Genomic DNA, 23,569 nt, shown 5'->3' with positions numbered 1-23,569 from the left:
GTAGAAAAAACAACAACTAAATAGCGGCGTATGATATGCCGCGGGTCGGCTCGTAACATGAAATACTTGCTGCAGTCAGCCTTCATAACACGAAAAACTGGCTGCAGCAAAAGTTCGACATCTGAACAAGGGCTGTGTCACGGATCACTGCAAACGATCGCTGAAGTACGTAGATGCAGGAAGGTGGGTGTTTTAATGATATTACCATACAACAGTGAGACTCAGCTGTTCAAATACAAGACGGGGGGGGGGGGGGTTACGAGCTGTGAAGTATGAAACGCGTACATTACTAACTTTGTATTCACACGAAAAATCACCTTTATTTTGTTTTGTTATGGCTATTCTTTTGTTGAGTATTTATAAAAATATAGAATTTATACATAACACCCAGCACCCACATAATTTTAAAATCAAACCGTCCTTGTTTGTACGAATAACTGTCATGTAACGCGGCCAGGCCGGTCCATTTTGCGGCGGTGGGGATGTCAAGATGTTCGTCCGCGCTCCGCACTTTCAGAGTTGTCTACCTGCCCAGCTCGCCATTCACTAACAAACTGTGGACTTGTGGGGGATAGAACACATTACACATTCACACAGTAGCCGTAAGACTTTCTTTTTTACAACCATGCCAGTAAGTATTCGATTATATTATCATTTGTTTACATTTTACAGAATGTGTGGCGTGTATGTCATGGTAGAGATTATGCACATATAACAAAATATCACATTTAACCCTCCCCACCTCCACATAATGTTTTATAACTTTTTTAGGAACCCGCCCCTCCTCCTATCACAAACCATCACAACATTTGGTACTACAGATGGCTGTGTTGAAAATGTGAAGCAATTGCAATGAGAGAAAACCCATGTGTTACATTTTATTAGAATCAGCTGTTGAGTCATATAGTGTGTTTTAAAAGTTTTGATTGTGTAAAAACCAGTTGTGTCAGCTTATTTATTCAACCATCCTTAAAAGAAATGTTGCAAAAAATAACAATTTAATATCTCTCAGGCAGTATTAGGCCTGTATAACATTGTCATATACACCATTACCTTATACTATAAAAATTATAACAAACTAGTAGAAAAAACATTAAGCCTACATAACTTATAACAATGATACAAAATGTTAAACCACACCTACACCCCAACCCCGACACTTTTATTATGTGCTTAATCCCTAAAACCCACAAATTATCGAACATTTATTATTTACGAGATGGTTGGGTCAGTTATTAGTATAAAATTACTTCTTATTGATTTAAGTAAGCACATACAAAAATTTGTGTCAATTGTAATATTATAGCAAAATAAGACATGATAAATTGGGGGGGGGGGGGGACATTATTAAATAACAAAAAAAAAGATCGTTGAATGTGTTGATGGTTAAAGGGGTAGACGAAAAGAAAAGCATATCAATAAAACAAGGAAATTATCAAAGCAAAGAGCAATGAAAGGACAGGCAGATTGTAAGGACTAAGAACTACCTTCCAGACTTTTTTCTCCGGGGGGGGGGGGGGGGGGGGGCACTTGAAATTTTCGGGGGGGGGGGGCGGTAGACTTTCTTCGGGGGAGGGGGGGGCAAAGCCCCCCCCCCCCCCCCGAAGAGATGCCTGGAAGAAACTCTGCTTGTGAAAAACCAAATGAACTTTCGAATTTTTGCCAGCCAGCATTTAGTTAGGTGGGAATTTTGTAGAGCATCGATTCTGGGAGATCGATCAAAGTGTCGCGTGTGGAGGCGGGTACTTCTCCAGTAGGACGGAGTAGTAGGTTGTAGTATCGAGGTTTTTTTTTTTGGGTCTTTGTTGGTATCGGTGTTACGATTCTGAGGGGTCTGGACCAGGATCAGAATCAAGTTAAAGGAAGCGATACCAGCAAAAAATAACATCGATACGGCCCTACATGAGGATTTGAAACAGAGAAAAAATGGAGGGAGCTACTGATTTGATTGACCGCTGACTACGTGATGAACAGATGGACGAATTCGTTGATCAATGTAAATCGATAAACGCGAAGATTGATTGGTATCGATGTACAACATGCATTCATATACGTTACAAGTAGCGATACAGAAAGTGGTTTGTGCGATAATTGACAGTTTGTGTAACATCTGGCTGTTTGTGTGACATCTGACAGCTTGAGTGACATTTTACAGTTTGAGTGACATTTGACAGTATGTGCGACAATTGGCATTTTTTGTGACAACTGACAGTTTGTGTGATATATACAGTTTGTGTGACATTTGACATTTTGTGTGACATTTGACAGTTTGTGTGACATTTGACAGTTGGTATGACATTTGACAATTTGTGTGACATTTGGCAGTTTGTGTGACATTTGACAGTCTGTGCGACAACTGTCATTTTTGTGACGACTGACAGTAGGTGCCAATCGACAGTTCATGTGAAACTTCACAGATCTATTGAGTGGCGTGTTAGAGACACCAACACGAAGATTAACGAACCATAACGTCGAGTTAGTGTAGTGGGAGGGGTGGTGAGTGGGGGCAGGGGACCTGGAGGGTTACTCGGTGACAGTGACATGTCGAGCGGGGAGGGAAGCGTTCAGTTTTACGTCACGGTGATTTCCGCCATTACGAACACATGCAAATAGCTGCCACGCCCCGTTATTAGAGTTATCCTTCCTGTCGACACACTCTCCTGTGCTGGCTACACGGAGAAAATTGCAAGACACGCTAGAAATGACAAAAAAAAAATAACCGCAGTTGGAATTAGTGTGGGGGAGAGGGGTAGAAACATTTCTAATCCACCTACAGATGGCGTGGGAGGTTCACATGATTGGTAAATGACTAATGCGTCAACTGTATGTGTATGTGGATGTATGTATGTGAGGTTGAGGCCAACATAATGTGGAGAGGTCAGCAGCTTGCAATAATTGAAGTGGAGTCGGGCGAGTGGTGCCTACCCAGTGGCGTAACTAGGCAGGGTGTCACCCGGTGCAGTTGTTAAAGGTGTCACCCCACACCAACCCACTCTCCAACTACTTTGCATTTTCGATTCGGTATCACCCCTCTCCAATACTTTAGTAATATTTTAACTAAATAACACATTGTTTTGACAGTAAATTTTACAATATTTTTCGATTTGGTGTCACCCCCCCCCCTCCCCAAAAGGCGTCACCGATGCGGACCACAAACCCCGCCCCACCTCGTGGCGCTACTGTGCCTACCACTGTCCTAACAAAAACCACCTTATAACCACCTAACATAAACCACCCTACAACCACCTAACATAAACCACCATAAACCACCTAACATAAACCACCATACAACCACCTAACATAAACCACCATACAACCACCTAACATAAACCACCATACAACCACCTAACATAAACCACCGTACAGCCACCCTACATAAACCACCCTACCACCACCTAAAACCACCCTATCTATAAAACCACCCTATTTATAAAACCACCCTATTTATAAAACCACCCTATTTATAAAACCACCCTATTTATAAAACCACCCTATTTATAAAACCACCCTATTTATAAAACCACCCTATTTTATTTATAAAACCATCCTATTTGTAAAACCACACTAATTGTAAAACCACCCTATTGTTCCTACCCCCAGGGTACAGTCAAACACCGTCACGAGTTCAGCGCCGGAGCAGCCGCGGAGAAACTGAGGAATGCGATGAAAGGTTTCGGTAAGTTTCGGTAGATTCCGGTCATTACTTTCTGTAAATGTACATACATCATTTCTGTTACATCGGGTTTATAAAAAAAAAAACACACCTGTGATGTATAAACAAAATAGATGAAATTGGTACCTTGCCATTTAGGTGTATATGTTCGCTTAACGCTCACAAAGGAATGGAGATTTAATCAAAAGCTGACGCCTGGCCTGTACTTATAAACAAAATTCAAATTACACCACGTAGATGGCCAATGATGGAGGAGGTGTGTAGGCCTACAGGTGTTTTCTCGCATCCGTCTGAGGAGTTGTTTAAGTTTTTAAATTTGTGAACTGCCCGTGTTTAAACGGTCAGCATTAATTTACCTGTTAAGTCACGCACAAAAGACTTAAGCCAGTCGCACGTCGTACATCAAGCGACGTTTTCGACCTCCGCCAACAAAACACAGAGGAACACATAAACAAACAAACAAACAGACAGAGAAGCGTCACAAAAATGTATTTCCGTGCAAATGTAGTGACGTTACAAACCATAATCTATGAACGAAGGCCCTGTTGCCTCTACATTTTAAAAATGTGTTTAGGCTTAATTAACATAAATTATAAATAGGGAAAATCAAGAGTGAGTGGGGGGTGGGGGTAGACCCTATAATTACAAAATGTCTTGCACTCTAGCTGTATTGAAATATAGAATATATAGAATATATAGTCGTATTAAATTAACACAGTAATAAAATATTGGAATAACGGCACAGGAAAACAAACTTGTATCATCCGCACACACCAGGGGTCGGCGTGGTCCAGTCGGTAAAGCTCATGGTTGCTTAACCGAAAAGTCTCGAGTTCGAACCCTATGGCTCGTTAGCTGGGGACAGCCACTCTTGAAGAGACAACTTGGTTCTTGGTTGCTATGGAAACAAATCAAAAAGAAAAACAGACTGAAATGGTCAATATGGCGCATAACAATATGACACTTATACTTCTAACACTACAATTAAGCTTGAAGAATAAGTTCTGCACACTAGCAATAAGACACTGTAGACAATATGTTTTGTTCTTTCTTATGTGTCTGAAACCTTTCCTCTCATGTGGATCTCTGACGTGATCTCTCTTGATGGGAAATATAATGCAATGGTAGGGATGGAATGGTGGAGATTGGAGGAGTTGGGCAGGGAAGGGAGGTTGACAGTAAAGTTTAGGGAGATTAGGTCCAAATACTTTTAATGAATGCTGATAGAAGCCAACACAAATTTTCCCAATTCTCCCAAGTGTTACCCGCCATTTTTCAAACATACTGATAACTAGGTCACGTGACAATAGGGCTGGTAAGTAGGTCACCAACCAGTTCTATGGCTCATGCAGGTTGTATTGAGCCGTAGAACAGGTTGGTGACCTACTTACCAGACCTATAACGTGTTTCTACGTTTCAACTGGTTTACCAAAGCGGGTTGACACAATGGTACAACTCCCCGTGAACGTGTAGTCACAATGGTACAACCATGAACGGGTTGACACAATGGTACAACCATGAACGGGTTGACACAATGGTACAACAATGAACGGGTTGGCAGAAAGGTAAAACCATGAACGGGTTGACACAATGGTACAACCATGAACGGGTTGACACAATGGTACAACCATGAACGGGTTGACACAATGGTACAACCATGAACGGGTTGACACAATGGTACAACCATGAAACTACCGCAGCCTATGTCAAGCCTACTTTATCCACGTACAAGCCTACTTTATCCACGTACAATCATACTTGTATCCACATAAAGTAGGGTCACTACACGCCCCGGTGGATGCTTGTATCAAAAGAAGTTCAGCGAGTCGAAATGTCAACAACAGGAATACACCCCATAACTAGATGTGTCGGCTGATTGTGACATTTGAATCATCAGTCTTCACACAGCGGTGCTTCTCTAACTAGCTGTGTGTGGGGGGTGGCAAAACCTGTTGTGTTTAATGGTTTAGTTATACTTTTAGTATTATACCCGTGGTCGCAAACGGTTTCAGATATTTAAAAACTTTAGTTTTAGAAATCCTCCCTTAAAGACCTTGACCTAACGGTCAACTTTGATTTTAGGAAAACCATTGCGTGCTGCCGAGTGCAGAGACGTAGCGAGGGGGGGGGGGGGGGGGCGGGGGGACATATGTCCCCGGGCGCCGACCTTAGGGGGCGCCAAAATGGGTTGGAAAAAAAAGTGTGAGGGGGAGGGTGCAAATCGAAAGTTTCAGGGGGGGGGGTTGCAAATGGAAAGTTTGTCCCCGGGCGCCTCTGGCCGGGTGAGATTGTGGGAAATCCTGAATCATATTATTGGTTTAGGCCAACGTGTAAATCTAAAATATACAATGCCTAGAAATCTTCTGCGTGCACATACATGCAAACGTTTCGCATAAGTGGAAAAATGGACTGACTATATGTGGATAAAATATTTTTTCTAAAACCTAGCTTCCATGTTTTACTCGTACATTGATCCACTTTTAATGCATAAAATATATCCTTTAACACATTGAAGTAATAGGATTTAACCGCAGTAACTGTGTTCATTTACCGCAGTTCATATATCACAAGATGGTATTCAACTTCCACCTTGTTTGTTTTCTTCTCACGGTCATATTCACACGAACCGTTTCCGTGTGAGATGATAGACTGAGTCAACACAAGCAACAAAAGCGGTGTCGGTGTTGGCCAGAAAAAAATGTCACACAATAAAGCCATTTGTGAGAGGACTCGAAGGCTTTTTGAAGTTTTCTCAGGTGTTTGAAGTCCTTTAAAAAATAATATTCCGTCGAATGTTACCAAATATAGATCTACCCATATCTAATTGAAGTGGGGGGTAAGGATTAATATACGATTAATATAGGATTAATATAGGATTAACCACATGTGAAGCCAGGGAGTGTGTAGAACGCATTGTTCATTCCCCCCCCCCCCCCCGAATCCCCCAACCCTTACTGGAGCCATCTATAGAAGGGGTCTCCAAACTACGGCCCGCGGGCCGGATGCGGCCCGCGATGTCCTCTCATCCGGCCCGCGGAGATCTTTTTGTCCAAGTAAAAAACGTTTGTTGCTGATGGCTGAGGAACTTTGCCCAGAAAAATCAAAGACATGAGTGGAAGAAACTGGCCCCCGAACTGAAATTTGATAGTTAATGCGGCCCTCGGACTGAAAAGTTTGGAGACCCCTGAATCTATAGGGTTAACATTCTCCTGATTCATAATCCTAACCGTACTGTAATGTAACTATAACATATCTGTCACACAACTGATGTGCATTAGCAAATTTAAACGCAACTACGTATAGCTAATACAATGTTTGTGCCCGAATTTAAAAAAAAAAAAAAAAGAAACCCCATGATTATATCATATTAGTAACGGTGTGTCGGTGCTATTCGTTCGTTTAGACATTTTTTATCCACTATTTTAAAAATCTTCGTTGCCAAGTAAGTGCGGCACCCAGCGCTTACTAGTGAACATAAAAAAAAAACTAAGCTAATCTGTGGCAGTTTGCACTTCAAAGTTACTTCGTTACGTGCCTCGCGGAGTAATTCGTTGATCTCCCCTTCCTGTAGGCCAGTGCTTCTCAAACTATGCAGAATCAAATAAACAACATTCAGTGTGCAGTAGCCTATACTACGGGTGAAAGCGAAACTAATGTGATACAAAATAGTACAAAGTAAAATTTCGTCCATAGGAAACACGATGCCATTTTAGCCGATATTTTCCAGTTCCCAACATAAAAGTTCCCCTTTCGAACCTGACGGCGCATGCGGAAGATGAAGTAGAGTTCACCTGTTTATTGTAACCTCGGCATATGAAGAGATAGTGTGGCCAGCACTATGCCCAGCCGCCTTTACTTTCCCTATTGTGAGTTAGGTACCCATCAGGGTTTGGTGGGGTCTGGGACGTTTTTAACATATCGTAGGTCATAAAATGACAGATTCCCCCCTTCCCCCCCCCCCCCCATATTATCACAGTTACACCCCTAAAAACTAAAATCAAAGTATTTTCATTATTTTTTGTATTTACGCAATACAAAACACATGTCAAATGTTCTTGACCCTCGCCTCACACACACACACACACACACACACACACACACATACACACACACTATGTGTCATACAGGACGCCTAATATAAAGACCACTACTACTCTAAATGTCATAATTAAAGATGTAATGGCGTAATACAAAATCGCATGTGACAATACAAAATATAACGCCGCCATTCAACCTAATACAAATAAAAAAAAGCCATAATTCATGATATACTATATCTTGAATTATGGCTTTTTATTTCGTCTCTACAACTGATCTGATATATGCCTTATGACATAATACAAATTGCATGTCGCAATACTAAATATGTGTATGATGTCGTAACACGACATTTAATGTCTAATCGAAGATACTACATCAAGCTAAGTGGAAAGATGAGGGTGGGGGTGATGATACTACTGAGAGCCTCTACTCTCACACAAAAGATTACAGAGCTGCCTCTTACACACGGCGCACGGGGACAAACTTTCAATTTGGCGCCCCTCCCCCATATATTTTTTATATTTACAATGCAAAACTGCAGCTAAACTAAAATGAGCTTATAATTATTTTTTTCCAACCCATTTTGGCGCCCCCTACGGTCTGCGCCCGGGGACATATGTACCCCCCCCCCCCTTACCGCCCCCTCCCTCGCTACGCCTCTGCTCTTACACTATATTTACCTTTGTATCCAGGTACTGACGAAGACACAATTATAAACGTTCTGGGAAACCACACGTGTCAACAGAGGCTTGAAATCGTCAAGGCTTACAAGACTGCTTACGGCAAGGCAAGTAATCCTTGTTAAAAAATATATTTTACAGTAATATATGAAGATTTCAATTGTTGCCCAATGGCAACTAAATTATAACTTTCCATTATCAATTTATCAATTTACTTGTACCTTATGTAAAAAAAATTGTAACCTCGTTATTTTGTGAATTATTAATTTACAAGTACCTTATGTGAAATAGCGTAATCTCGTTAATTTGTCAATTATCAATTTACTAGTAATTTCTGTTAAAAACGGTAATCATAGCTATTTTGTTATTTCTCCACCTCCATTACCTTCTGTTTAAAATTTTATCCTCGTTGTTTTATTTCTCCACTTCCGCTACCTTCTGTTAAAAACTGTACCCTTGTTATTTTGTCATTTCTCCACCTCCATTACCTTCTGTTAAAAACTGTACCCTCGTTATTTTGTCATTTCTCCACTTCCACTACCTTCTGTTAAAAACTGTACCCTCGTTATTTTGTCATTTCTCCACTTCCACTACCTTCTGTTAAAAACTGTACCCTCGTTATTTTGTCATTTCTCGACTTCCACTACCTTCTGTTAAAAACTGTACCCTCGTTATTTTGTCATTTCTCCACTTCCACTACCTTCTGTTAAAAACTGTACCCTCGTTATTTTGTCATTTCTCCACTTCCACTACCTTCTGTTAAAAACTGTACCCTCTTTTTTTTTGTCATTTCTCCACTTCCACTACCTTCTGTTAAAAACTGTACCCTCGTTATTTTGTCATTTCTCCACTTCCACTACCTTCTGTTAAAAACTGTACCCTCGTTATTTTGTCATTTCTCCACTTCCATTACCTTCTGTTAAAAACTGTACCCTCGTTATTTTGTCATTTCTCCACTTCCATTACCCTCTGTTAAAAACTGTACCCTCGTTATTTTGTCATTTCTCCACTTCCACTACCTTCTGTTAAAAACTGTACCCTCGTTATTTTGTCATTTCTCCACTTCCATTACCTTCTGTTAAAAACTGTACCCTCGTTATTTTGTCATTTCTCCACTTCCACTACCTTCTGTTAAAAACTGTACCCTCGTTATTTTGTCATTTCTCCACTTCCATTACCTTCTGTTAAAAACTGTACCCTCGTTATTTTGTCATTTCTCCACTTCCATTACCTTCTGTTAAAAACTGTACCCTCGTTATTTTGTCATTTCTCCACTTCCATTACCTTCTGTTAAAAACTGTACCCTCGTTATTTTGTCATTTCTCCACTTCCATTAACTTCTGTTAAAAACTGTACCCTCGTTATTTTGTCATTTCTCCACTTCCATTACCTTCTGTTAAAAACTGTACCCTCGTTATTTAGTCATTTCTCCACTTCCACTACCTTCTGTTAAAAACTGTACCCTCGTTATTTTGTCATTTCTCCACTTCCATTACCTTCTGTTAAAAACTGTACCCTCGTTATTTTGTCATTTCTCCACTTCCATTACCTTCTGTTAAAAACTGTACCCTCGTTATTTTGTCATTTCTCCACTTCCATTACCTTCTGTTAAAAACTGTACCCTCGTTATTTTGTCATTTCTCCACTTCCATTACCTTCTGTTAAAAACTGTACCCTCGTTATTTTGTCATTTCTCCACTTCCATTACCTTCTGTTAAAAACTGTACCCTCGTTATTTTGTCATTTCTCCACTTCCATTACCTTCTGTTAAAAACTGTACCCTCGTTATTTTGTCATTTCTCCACTTCCATTACCTTCTGTTAAAAACTGTACCCTCGTTATTTTGTCATTTCTCCACTTCCATTACCTTCTGTTAAAAACTGTACCCTCGTTATTTTGTCATTTCTCCACTTCCATTACCTTCTGTTAAAAACTGTACCCTCGTTATTTTGTCATTTCTCCACTTCCATTACCTTCTGTTAAAAACTGTACCCTCGTTATTTTGTCATTTCTCCACTTCCACTACCTTCTGTTAAAAACTGTACCCTCGTTATTTTGTCATTTCTCCACTTCCACTACCTTCTGTTAAAAACTGTACCCTCGTTATTTTGTCATTTCTCCACTTCCACTACCTTCTGTTAAAAACTGTACCCTCGTTATTTTGTCATTTCTCCACTTCCATTACCTTCTGTTAAAAACTGTACCCTCGTTATTTTGTTATTTCTCCACTCTCCAGGACCTTCTGGACGATCTGAAGTCTGAGCTGAGGGGGGACTTTGAAGAAGTCTGTTTAGCCTTGTTGACTCCCCTGAGGAAATTAGACGCTGAGCAGCTTCATCAGGCTGTCTCTGTACGTGGGCTCGTTATATCTCTATAGGCTAAAGACCTACTGACTCTTAGAACTCTATAGGCTAAAGACCTACTGACTCTTAGATCTCTACAGAGTAAAGACCTACTGACTCTTAGATCTCTATAGGCTAAAGACCTACTGACTCTTAGATCTCTACAGAGTAAAGACTAAAGACCTGCTGACTCTTAGATCTCTATAGACTTAAGACCTACTGATTCTGAGATCTTTATATAGAGTATAGACTAAAGATCCACTGACTTAGAACTCTTTAGACTATAGACCTACTGACTCTTAAGTCTCTAGAGAGTATAAGACCAACTGAGTCTTAGATCTCTAGAGAGTATAGACTAAATCCTACTGATCCTTCATACAATTTTTAAACACGATTTAGGTTCTCTTCATTTGATAGATTACCCTTTTTTCATATTTCCAAGACACTCATACAATTGCTACATGCATACAAATTGCAGTAAACGAGATAGCGCCTTAAAATATTTTTATATTTGAACTCAAGTTTCAATGCTACTAAGCTAATTATTAGAGTTTATATACCATGTTTATAAACTTTTTATACTATTTTAGTATATACACATACATGCAAAGTTTCTTCTTTCATGCATATGTTCCTCTTCCGTTCTTTAATGTAAACAATAAAGCTGTTTGGTGTCTCCAACAAGGAAATTATGACCAGAAAACTTTCGGTAGCTAGGTGTCGGCGACTCGACAAGTTTTGTCGATTGGAAGACGATAGCTTTGTTTGTTCGTTGCTCCATGGCAACGGTTGCCATGTGAGAACGCTGGGAGGTGATGACGTGAAATGTTTTAATCAGGTTCGCTTATCGGTAATTTAGGGTACAGAACCACGCCTTTGTTTACACGTTACAGTGGATTTTTGTGTGCATCATATCGATATTTTACATGGGCATCAGGCTAGCTCCATATTTCAACAGCCTAACAGCACATTTCAACAGCCTAACAGCACATTTCAACATCCTAACTACATATTTGAACCAAATTTCAACAGCCCAGATGCACATTTCAACATCCTAGCTGCACATTTCAACATCGTAACTGCATATTTCAACATCCTAACAGCACATTTCAACATCCTAGTTGCACATTTCAACATCCTAACTGCATTTTCAACATCCTAACTGCACATTTCAACATCCCAATTGCACATTTCAGCATCCCAACTGCACATTTCAACATCCTAGCTGCACATTTCAACATCTTAACTGCATATTTCAACAGCCTAAGCCTAGCGGCATAGATGCTTATTTAAACAGACTTCCCCCCTCTACCCACCTAGAGAATAATAACTCATTTATGAAACAATTTAGATGTAATAACAACTCACACGTCGCCCTCAGCCAATTTACCCCGCTGGATGGTAAGGCCTACAGATATGAGAGACATCTATGTGACATTAATTGACTCAAATCATCAGACCTATAGCCAGGGGCGGAACTACAGTGCCGCCAGACCCCGCAATGCGGGGGGGCCCAGACCGATTGGGGGCCCAAAAATCCTGGCTAAACTATTTAAAAAAAAAAAAATTAAAAAAAAAAAATTAGGTGGAGGTCGAGTTATCTTTCTTCTACAGTTACAAACAAACACGATAGTCGGCAAACGTCTTTGATAAAAATGCACAGACTATAGCTCGAGAGACCGCCAGACATAAAGTCAACTTCAAAGACGCAGCCTACCGTTCTTTTTAGTGGCGTCGACTAGGAGAACAAAAAAGCATTGTTATATTGTTTACATTATTAAAATACATATCTATGATTGTGTGTTTAAACTACTGGCCTGAATTCTACAAAAAATATAATTATTTATTTCGATCTCGTACATTTATAATTGCGTTCATTTTTACTTTAACAACTGTATCAATAAACTTGTAAAAGTTTAAGTTATCTCCCTTCAGCGAAGCATCTGAAATTTTACTGTGCCGGCACGCTTTGAAATCGGGCTGGGGAAATGTTGCGGCGACTATCCTGGTCTTCTAGACGACCGGAAAAAGTCGGCACTATTGATGTAGATGTTCATCGGCGCTTTCTTGTCCCCTTCCAATGAACCTTCCCAACTCTCTCCCCCGCCCCCTCTCACCCCTACCCCTCACCTCTACCCCTCACCACACCCTTACTCTTACAATAAGATGTAATGCATAGATTAACGAACCGTCTATGAACTACTGAACTGTAAACTGACCACTCCTGCACATTTTGTTAAAGACACTAGTCAGTAGTTGTTCATTTACCTGATGAACAGCGACGGAACTACAGTCCCGCCAGACCCCGCAATGCGCGGGGGGGGGGGGGGGGGGGCAGGCCGTTTAGGGGCCCACGGCTGACCAAAATTAATATTTTTTTAAATTTTGAATTTAATTTTCGTGCATTTTTGCCTTAATATTTGGTTTGTAAAAGAAAAACACTAGCTGCGGTACGATTATCTTTATTTTACAGTCACTATACCACGCTCTTCCGCAACAGATAAAATCCATTACACAAACTACAGTGTAAAATATAGGCAACTCTTCAAATTTGAATGACTTCTTTGACTCGTTGCCCCCCACCTCTTCAATAGCTAAATAGAGGACACGTAACTGTTTAACCGATCCTCCAAAGTGTACTGTCGCGGATTAGGCAGGGGATGGGGACCAAAAAGGGGGTTCAAAAATTGTCGAATTTTTTTTACATATTTTAAACAGTTATTTATAGTTGTATTTTTTAACCATTGTCAAGGCCGAGTTCTATTTCCCTACAATCAAACACACGCTGTCGTCGGCAAAATTCTTTTAAAAAAACAACAAAGTCCATAGCACGAAAAGCCGCTACATATGAAGTGGGCTTTCGTCTTTGCGGCATTGGTAAGGGACCCGAAATCCTTTGTACATTTTTCAATGTTAATGTGTTTGTGATAGTGGTTGAATTTGTATCTTGCATCCTACAAATAATAAAAAAATAATATAATACTATACTAGAAACTTCAGTTTTATATACGGTTACTTGTTTTTGCTTTTACGAGAAATATCATAGTAAACTTTTAAAGTCTATACTTGGAATAATCTCCCCTGAGTAAGTTTTACAATGGGCGATGCTGACGTACATAGATCAAGGCGTTTTGATGTCGCTTTTAAGTTTTTTTTCCGAGCCGACCCCTATCCCACCCCTCTTTCTCAACCTCACAAGTATCGAGGAGATAAATGTATCGTTTATGAACTACTTCCTAACCGTACGATTCAAAACTTCAGCACATTTTGTCAGACACTAGACAGCACTAGATCTAGATCTAGATCTAGTCAACAGATATTAATTTATTTTCATAGTATTAGGCACATCTAATTCACAAAACAGGGCAGGTAAGATTATTTTTATATAATTATTTAGAAATTAATTACGTTTAGAATTAATTGAACATTATTAATAGTCAATTACTATTTATAAATGACGTCATTGAGGTGGGGGTGTGTGAGGGTCTGGCTTTTTGTTAGTCCCCCCCCCCCCTCCCCTAAATCAGAAGGTTATCCAACGTGTGACCTGGCCACATACAGTTGTACATGTGAAAACATTTTTCTGTCTATTTTGCATTACTGCATCATTCACCCAAATCGCCATGAAAACTTGGGAAGCTGTTGAGTACAGCCCCGCAAAAGTTTCTGTCATAGGCCTAACATTTGTACATATTGGAGTGGGGACTCCTAACGGAAATATGTGATTTAGCGCCCCGTGATCCTGCATAAACGGATGAGGTTACTACTTGAATACAACCGGCGGCAGTGTCATCCTGAGCGCATCACATATGAGCAAGTTGGCCCCCCACAGACAGTCGTTTAAAAGTTCCCACAACACTAGGAATAAGTCTCGCTACAACACTCGATGACTAAATCTAATTAGGTGTCGCACCAATGTTTCTTCCTAGGTAGACTGTTTTCGGAGGAGGGGTGGGGGAGGGGGAGCTCTGCCGGAAGAAACAATGTGTTGCACCCATCACCCGTGCAGTAATGTAACCGGTAGCTCCAAGAGCCCCGTGACTCCCCTGACACCTGGGCCGTCGCCGAGGGACTTACAGCATGCCTTGGCGTGTCTAGTTGGTAGTGTGGACAAACCCGCGCCCTAAGATCCAAGAAATGAACTGCCGACATTGTTAACATTTAATTCAACTTCTGGAAAACAGGGCACACGGTTGGTAACGTTTTGATGAAAGCCTCATAAAAACCGGCGTCAGTTTGGAGTGTTGTACTAGATTTAGAGAGTCCGTGCTTCTCACATGGAAAACTGAATGGGGCCAGCTCGTGTGTTGGAAAACCTCTGATTTATTCGGGTACCGGATACATTTTTTTAAAAAATTTAGTGCGACCTTTGTTTTCCATATATATATATATATATATATATATATATATATATATATATATATATATATATATATATATATATATATATATATATATATATATATATATATATATATATATATATATATATATATATATATATATATATATATATATATATATATATATATATATATATATATATATAGGGGCCCAAAAAAAAATTCTGCGGGGGGGCCTTTTTTTTCTAGTTCCGCCACTGCCTATAGCTCAACTATGACAATGTAACCAGTAATACAAATTGGGGGGGGGGGGGTGTCAGCTTAACGGCTTGACGTGTGTTAATTTAATTGATATGGGGGAAGTGGGGGCGGGAGACATAGAACAAATGCAGAAAATGTATAATTGAATGTGAAATGGGTAGTTTGGGGAAGGGTGGAGTTAATTGAAATTATTTAAAGAATTTTAAGTTAAATTTATTTGGAACAAGGTTGTAGGGTGGCGAGATTTGTTGTACCCTAATTGTTACCAGCTGAGGGTATTATATTGACTCTATTACTGGCTAATTAGTTGAGTTGTTTTTTGTTTTTTTTTAATAGAAGGAATAAGAATAGGTTTGACACTACAATAACAGTCCCTAGACAGCTAGTCTTGAGTTCGAATCCGGACTAGTCAGTAGAAGATCCCTGAGTCCACCCAGCTTTGATGGGTACCTAACTGACGTTAGGGAAAGTAAAGGCGACTGGGCATAATGCTGACCACACTACCTCTTCACAGAAACATGTGAAATATATTTTACTTGACCATTGACCGTCAGGTTTTGAAAAGGGAACTACTACTAACATAAAAAGTTCCGACTTAGAACTAGCGATCCATAAAGCTCATATGCTATTTTTGCCTCGGCCTATGAAGGTATAGTTTGGTCAGCACTATGCTCAGCAGCCTTTACTTTCCCCAACGATAGTCAGGTACCTATAAGAACTGAGATGACACCATAGTTTTAACGAAATCTCTCCCGTCCCATTTTTTTTCCTCGCATCTATCCGTGTTCATACTCACCATGATCTCTCCCCCCCCCCCACCCCCCTCCCCCCCCCCCCACCCCCACCCCCTTACACAGGGCGCTGGCACGGATGAGACAACCATCATCGAAGTACTGGCCACCAAAACCAATGCAGAGATCGAGGAAATCAAGGCCGTCTATAAGAAAGGTAACTCTCGTTTCTTCAGGTCTATTTTTAGCTCTAGTTCCGGCTCAAACTGGGATGGCAGATGTTTGAGTTACTACCTGAGGTCAGTCTTAAGTGGCAGGTAAAGGGTAAGTTGTTGAGTAGACAAATTAAAGGTTTTCGCTGATCGTACATCACTCGACGAAACAGTACTCATGTTGATTTTAACATGAGCTCAATAAAGCGTAAAAATGTGGTGCCATCTAATGCTGTTTCGTCTTAATGATTTAGCCTTGTCATAAAATTAGACGTTTCAGATACAGATGTATTGATGTTGTAATGCTGGTATTTAATAAAGGCCGATTCTAGTCGGAATAGAGTCCTTTCATATGACGTCACGTCCGTTCGTGATACCTACGCCCGCCGCCACAGTGGTGTACACAAGACGTAAACACAATCAGCTGTTCGCCAGCGCTGGACGTGTTCACCAGCGCTGGACGCGTTCACTGTATGTAAAGAACCGCACCCGCGGAAAAGGAAAAATACGTTAAAAAACTTGAACTCTTAGGAATTGAAGATCCTTATACTGTTATTGACAGTTTCGTATAAATAAATATGTGGACAAAATTTCTAAATAAAAATACTGTTAGTAATACTGTTTGCGTTTAGAGTTAAAGTAGCCGAATCTGATCAAATGCAGTTCTCGATACTTTGTTTCATGTAAGGACAGTAAAATAATAAACTTCATTTTAATTATAAAAGATAACTATTAATAAAACAAATATGCTCGACCTTCACAAATACTAATAGTAAAAGACAAAGTCAAAAGTAATAGGCTAATAAGAATAATAAGATCTAATAGTAGGCCTAATACCTGGCTCCGCTGGGTAGACATAGAATCTAGAATCTACTTCTTTACTTAAATTTAATTACTTTAGATCTACATTCGATTCAAAATACACCCATAATAAATCAAAAGTAGTCATAATAGGCCTAATAAAGCATTTAATTGTCTCTAAGATCTAAAATCTCGCTCTATTATCTAATCATTTTTTTAGCAAACGAAATTTTCTGAAATTGAAATAGATTATATGACTAGACTTAGATCTAGAATCTGCTACTTAAATTAAATTGTAAAAACTTTATACAAGCATGTAGTTGATATTATTGTAGTAGAAGGCTTTAATAAATTACTAAGGCCTACCTACTTTGTTGTCTTTTTACAGCAATATGTATCTGATACTGGACTGAGTTTAATTAAATTCAAATTCATATCTAGTAATTGGTCTACTAAGTTTTTGTAGCCTAGTAGTACAATCTAGATCATACCAGCCAACAACAAATAACCACATTATTATTATTTGGTTAATGATTAGGCTAATTTTTTTTTTAATCCACTGTTTATAAAAGAAACAAATCAAGCTAGAAACATTATAAGTGAGATGGTTTAGAATAATAACAATGGACCCAGTCTACAATTGATACAATTGCAGGTCTACATAGGGCCTACAGTCTAGTAGTTTACAGTAGGCACCTAGTGTGTAGCTAGTATACTAGTGTGTAGCTGTCCAGAGTTAAGATTCTTAATGCCTTAATGCTTTCCCCTGATAAGCCGTGTGTGCTATAAATGACATAACATGACACCGAGGTGAGAAGTGTTGAGGGGAGAGCAGTGGGACTTTCCCCTTTGTTCTCCCTGCTGGGCCCTGAGGGTCAAAATTATATCAGAAATACTATCTCTGTGGGGCTGGGTATCACGGAGGTGAGACATTTTCAGGGGAGGACAGGGCAGACTCCTCTTTGGTTTTATTGTGGGCTAGATACAGGTGGGGGCAGCCATCATGAGGGTTGAACGTCAGTATTAATGTGTCTGATTACTTCCCTGCTGGATTATAAGGGTCTTAAATTGTATAACATGCTACCCAGATTGGTTATTACCCATGGATTATATTAGCCGTTGTAGTGTGGGTTTTGTAGGAGTTAAGTGGTCTCACGTTTGCTACAGTAGATAACCTCTAATATATTACTGCATTTGATCAGCTTCGTCTACTTAAACTCTAAACGCAAATGGTATTACTAACAGTATTTTTATTTAGAAATTTCGGCCACATATTTATATTATCCACGAAACTGTCAATAACTGTATAAGGATCTTCAATTCCTAAGAGTTCAAGTTTTTTAACATATTTTTCCTTTTCCGCGGGCGCGATTCTTTACATACGGTGAACACGTCCAGCGCTGGTGAACACGTCCAGCGCTGGCGAACAGCTGATTGTGTTTACGTCTGATGTACACCACTGTGGCGGCGGGCGTAGGTATCACGTGATTTAGGTCACGTGTTTGCAAGGACTCTATAAGATACGCATGCGATACGCATGCGCAATGGAGAGAAACTACGACTTAGCGGCGATGTTTTCGATGGTACTGCGCATGCGTGTGTTTACAACCGCAGAACCCTAATACCAACCCTAATCCTATCCTTAACCCTATCCCTAATCCTATCCCTAATCCTATCCCTAACCCTAACCCTAACCCTAGCCCTAATCCTATCCCTAACCCTAGCCCTAATCCTACCCCTAACCCTCAATCTAGCCCTAACCCTAGCCATAGGTCACTGCGCATGCGCAGAACTATCTTTTGCCGAAAAATCTTATTCCGAGTAGACACTTCGTTTAATAAAACGCGACTAGCAATTACATATGAGAGTATAATTGGCCTTAAGCAATCACAAGAACAAACAAACAAAAAAGACGGGATACACAAGCATATTAAAGGAAAGAAAAATAGACAAATACTGAAAATAATTTAATTTTAATAAAAAAAGACATTGTGGGGGTCATCCATAAATGACGTCACGCTTTTTTGGACGATTTTTTTACCTCCCCCTCCCCTACGTCACACGTCGTCACAAAAAGCCAGACCCCCCCCCCTAAAATGACGTCACACCTCAGCCTAACCCCCCCCCCCCCTCTCAAAATTGCTATTTTCTTAAAACATCGATATTTTTCCAAAATCTTGTCAGAACTCTGTCAACTCTGATCAATTCCTATTACAATGTATTAAAACTGTTTTCTACAGCGAAATAACGGCTAAAACTCTTTCTAACATTGCTTTTTTATAATGCAAAAAAGTGACGTCACACCATCTGAACCCCCCCCCCTCATCACACACCGTCACAAAATTACGGACCCCCCCCCCCCCCCCCCCTTTTTCCCCCTACGAGTGTGACGTCATTTATAGACGACCCCTTGGTCAAGGGAGATAACTAACAAACTATAATATAACGTAAAGACTACTGCGACCGAATGGTTAATATTAATTAACAAGCTTTATTTCTATTCTACTGTGTTTAGAGTATGAAAAAAATCTGGAGGACGACCTGTGTGGCGACACTTCCGGCTACTTCCGACGTCTGCTCATCTCTCTGTTGGCCGCAGGGAGAGAGGAGGATAAATCTGTTGATAAGAAGAGGGCAAAGGAAGACGCTCAGAAATTTTTCGATGTAAGAATTTATTTTTACCACTTCTGAACAGGAGGCTATGATGTGTTGTCTTGAGTAACCTAATTAAATATGTTGGACTGGATTAAATATTTTCTATGCGTACAGGCTAAGGGAAGGCTTTAGGTTGACTATTTATTAGCGGGACTGGACAATGTTGAATTGGCAATCGAATGGTATTGTTTTATGTTGCATTCGGTACTCTATTTAGGTAGGCTTATTTTGGCTACTAACCTTTTTTTAATCTGAGGTTTAGTCTGTTAGGTAGGCTATACATTTAGGAATGTCAACTATCAACAGTTTAGTAAGGTGATGTTAGAAGTGACGTGGGATTTTGGGGGTGAGGGGGTGAAACGAGGGAGAAATGAAATCGATAGCCTTAGGAGAAGGGGTGGCCCGGGATGGGAGGAGGGACCAGTTGACCTTCATGCGAGGGTGTCACCGCACGTCTTATCTGTCAGCTGATCGATACACAGTGTTAAACCTCAAGGAAATTCCTGTCCTGCAATCGTTGACAACATTTACATGGGCTCTAAATCTACATACTAAAGCTAACAACAATTACAGGACATGGATTTTCTAATGTCTGAAATAATTAAAGCTAACAGCAATTACAGGACATGGATTTTCTAATGTCTAAAATATAAAACGTCTTTACATCTATATCAAGGTATTGTTGTAAACTGACTAGACTTTGTTTAACCAAGGGAAACAACTGAGTTAAATATTTGCATGGGAAAGTTATCTTGAGTTTTCTGCCCATTTAAAATTTTTGTGTCAACAATGTTTCAGTTTTCACACTGTTTAGCTTTGTTTTCTGAACCTTAGGCAGGTGAGGCACGCTGGGGAACTGATGAGGCCGAAATCAATGCTATACTTTGCTTGAGGAGCAGATCTCAACTGAAAGAAACCTTCCATGAATTTGAAAAAATTTCTGGGAAAAGCGTGGAAGATTCCATTCGTGCAGAATGCAGTGGAACCCTACAAGAAGGATACCTAGCTATTGGTAGGCTGAACGTTGAAGGATTTGTAGTCATTTATAAATCTAACCGGTTCTAAATACCCTACTCATACTAACAATCTTTATGAATCACAGATCTTAGATAGTGCTTTGTCCTCTTTCATCCCATATCCCACCCTGTATATGCAATATTTGTCTCAGGGGTTCTGCGGAGGTCAAGACAGACAACAAACTCATATAATTTTTGATTGTATTTTTTAGTGCAGAAGAGATAACTATTAGGAAGGGTTTGATGAATGTGCTTTTGAAATGTGTGGGGTACGGTGCTTCCAAAAAGATTAAGAACCACTAATTTAAATGCAGATTTTTCTCACTTGTAAACTGTGACCATTCATTGGGCTTCATCAAACATGTTTTAAGTATATGAAGAACATAAATTACTTAATTGTTTTAATGGATATGAGAAGAAAATCTAACATGTGTTTTTTTTTTTTTATTTAGTTGAAGAAACTAAAACGTTTCTATTATAACATTGGAGAAAACTGCCTAAAAAATTGTTTTTTTTTAATGATGGAGAAAACAAGTTTTTTTTAACACGTTTTTATTAACTCAGCTTCGCGTTTGTGTGTTTGTTGTTAAAATTGACATCGAAAATTAGCCCACTTCTGATTGTTCTATAGTTCTGAAATTTGGCATGCAAGCTACTTTCGCCTAACAATTTCAGATGCAATCATAAAAACTAGCAATTAGAGACCGTAATTAGCTTAATTTAATTACGCCCAAAGGACCATAAAATTGAGGACATGATTTCTAAAGATACCGACAAGACTGGAGGCTTATTGACACAGTTACTTCAGCCCCAATCTATGTGAGCGCGCTGGCCGTGATCGTATAGTGGTTAGTACTTCGCGTTGTGGCCGCGACAACCCAGGTTCGAATCCTGGTCGCTCAAGATTTTTTTAGTCCGTGTATTTATAAACACTTAGTCAATTCATACTTATTCAAGTCATTAGATAAAGTAGAAAATAAACTATATAAAAAACTTTTTTAAAAAACACGTTTTTCATGTGTAGCAACGGACTAAAAAGGAGAAAAACTTTTTAAAAAACCACGTTTTTCTTGTGGACTAAAAAGTAGAAAATAACTATTTACATACATTTGATGACAAAAAACGTGGGTCGGGCAGATGGGTCGGGAAATTTGATGGTGAACTTACCCACGTTTATTGTCATCAAATGTATGTAAATAGTTATTTTCTACTTTTTAGTCCACAAGAAAAACGTGGTTTTTTAAAAAGTTTTTTTTAAGTATTTTATTTGGAAAATATGAAGAAAAATATGTCACTAAACATGAATGTGTTATATTTATTTTCTTGCAGTTGAAACCACTAAAGACATTGAGGGCTATTTTGCCAGAAGACTCCACGAATGTTTTGCTGGGCTAGGTACAAATGACAGTCATTTGATTAGGATAATTGTGAGCAGATGTGAGGTAAGAATTCAGTTAGTTGTGTAGAACAATAAACTGTAACACCGGATTTACACCTGTGACATGTATACCATACAAGTCTAGGAAAGAAAATCTTGCAATAAGTAAGAATATATGTTGTTTTTTTTCTAGACATGTATAGTATACATGTTGCAAGTGGAAATGCGGTATAAGAATGCAACTCAGATTTTACTTTTTTCACTTATGTTTTTGTATGCTCTTTCATAAACTGGAAGATCAGAGTGGATAATTTCTATTTCAAGTTTTAAATTTGTTTATTATACAATTAACAGTCCTCTTTTAAATGGTTCACTTTCAGATTGATATGGATGAAATTGCACATGCCTACAAGTCTAAATATGGGAAAAAGCTGAGTGATGAATTAAAGAGTGAATGTGGGGGAGACTACCTCAAAATGCTCCTTGCTCTAGTAACACCACAAGAGTAATCTCACCTCAAACCATTTCAATTTATTTCATTTTTTTAAATTAATACTTTCTTACTCATGTTGATGTTTCAATTTATTTTACATTGGTAGATGGGTCTTGTTTTGTTTTTCAAATGTATAATAATAATAAGAATAGTAGTCAAATAAATAAAACAAAAGCATTTGTACTGAAAATAGCATAATCATAACATTTTAGGTCATCTTTGAATGTTTTAAATGTTTAAATTTTTAGATCACCATAAAATTCATTCCTAGTTAAGAAAAGTATTTTCTTTAGGCTTTCTTTGCATTTATTACATAATAACAATTAACTGTCTTGTATACAAATGGATCGTTTAACTTAAACAGTACAGCATTGTCACTACTTCATCCCTGATATATCCACCATTTGTGCAGCACTTTATCAATTCTGACCAGTATTTCAACAAGAAAAAAAGCACCAGTATTGTTTTAGTTTCTCAGGTTTAGCAAGTTTTTGCTGTTTTGTTACCTAACGGAAAATCTCATTTTGAAAATTAAATGCATCCATTCAAGTAGAACACTAATTATGCCCATCAGTCATTACAATTAAATATTGTTAAAGGGCATTTTATTTTTTGCATTACATTTATAAGAAAACAGTACACATAACCTTAAATATTTAAGCATATTTTTTTTTACATGCTGTAGATAATCTGATTGTGTTCTTTGTACTTTACTGATCTGCTTAAACTTAGAACATTCTTTTTCTTGTGATCCATAGCCTGGTGTTTGTTTACTGGATGTTAGAATACAGTTGTTTAGCACAACAAATAATCATTTATTTTCTGTTATTTGTAATTAGGAAATTTACCTAGTTTTTTTTTTTAAATAAATTATCTTTCAACTGTATTTTCCATGTTTTTGTTGAACTGATTGCATAGCAGAAGCATTTGAACAATCACTAAA

General features: G+C 38.9%; 1 protein-coding gene across 1 annotated transcript; it reads left to right on the top strand.

The window, feature by feature from the left end:
• The first annotated feature begins 502 nt into the window (after positions 1 to 502).
• Positions 503 to 23,512, top strand: LOC131928388 (annexin A4). The gene is made up of 9 exons (XM_059284403.1): positions 503 to 631; positions 3,601 to 3,676; positions 8,407 to 8,501; positions 10,631 to 10,744; positions 16,198 to 16,288; positions 19,600 to 19,748; positions 20,574 to 20,751; positions 22,085 to 22,197; positions 22,514 to 23,512. The coding sequence occupies exons 1-9, from the start codon at positions 626 to 628 to the stop codon at positions 22,640 to 22,642; spliced, it is 951 nt and encodes a 316-aa protein (XP_059140386.1). The 5' UTR covers positions 503 to 625; the 3' UTR covers positions 22,643 to 23,512.
• Positions 23,513 to 23,569: the final 57 nt, after the last annotated feature.

Source organism: Physella acuta, unplaced genomic scaffold (genome assembly GCF_028476545.2).
Source record: "Physella acuta isolate Inbredline_101_S28 unplaced genomic scaffold, ASM2847654v3 ptg001496l, whole genome shotgun sequence".
Taxonomy (NCBI): domain Eukaryota; kingdom Metazoa; phylum Mollusca; class Gastropoda; family Physidae; genus Physella; species Physella acuta.
This window is presented reverse-complemented; position numbering and strand designations above follow the sequence as displayed.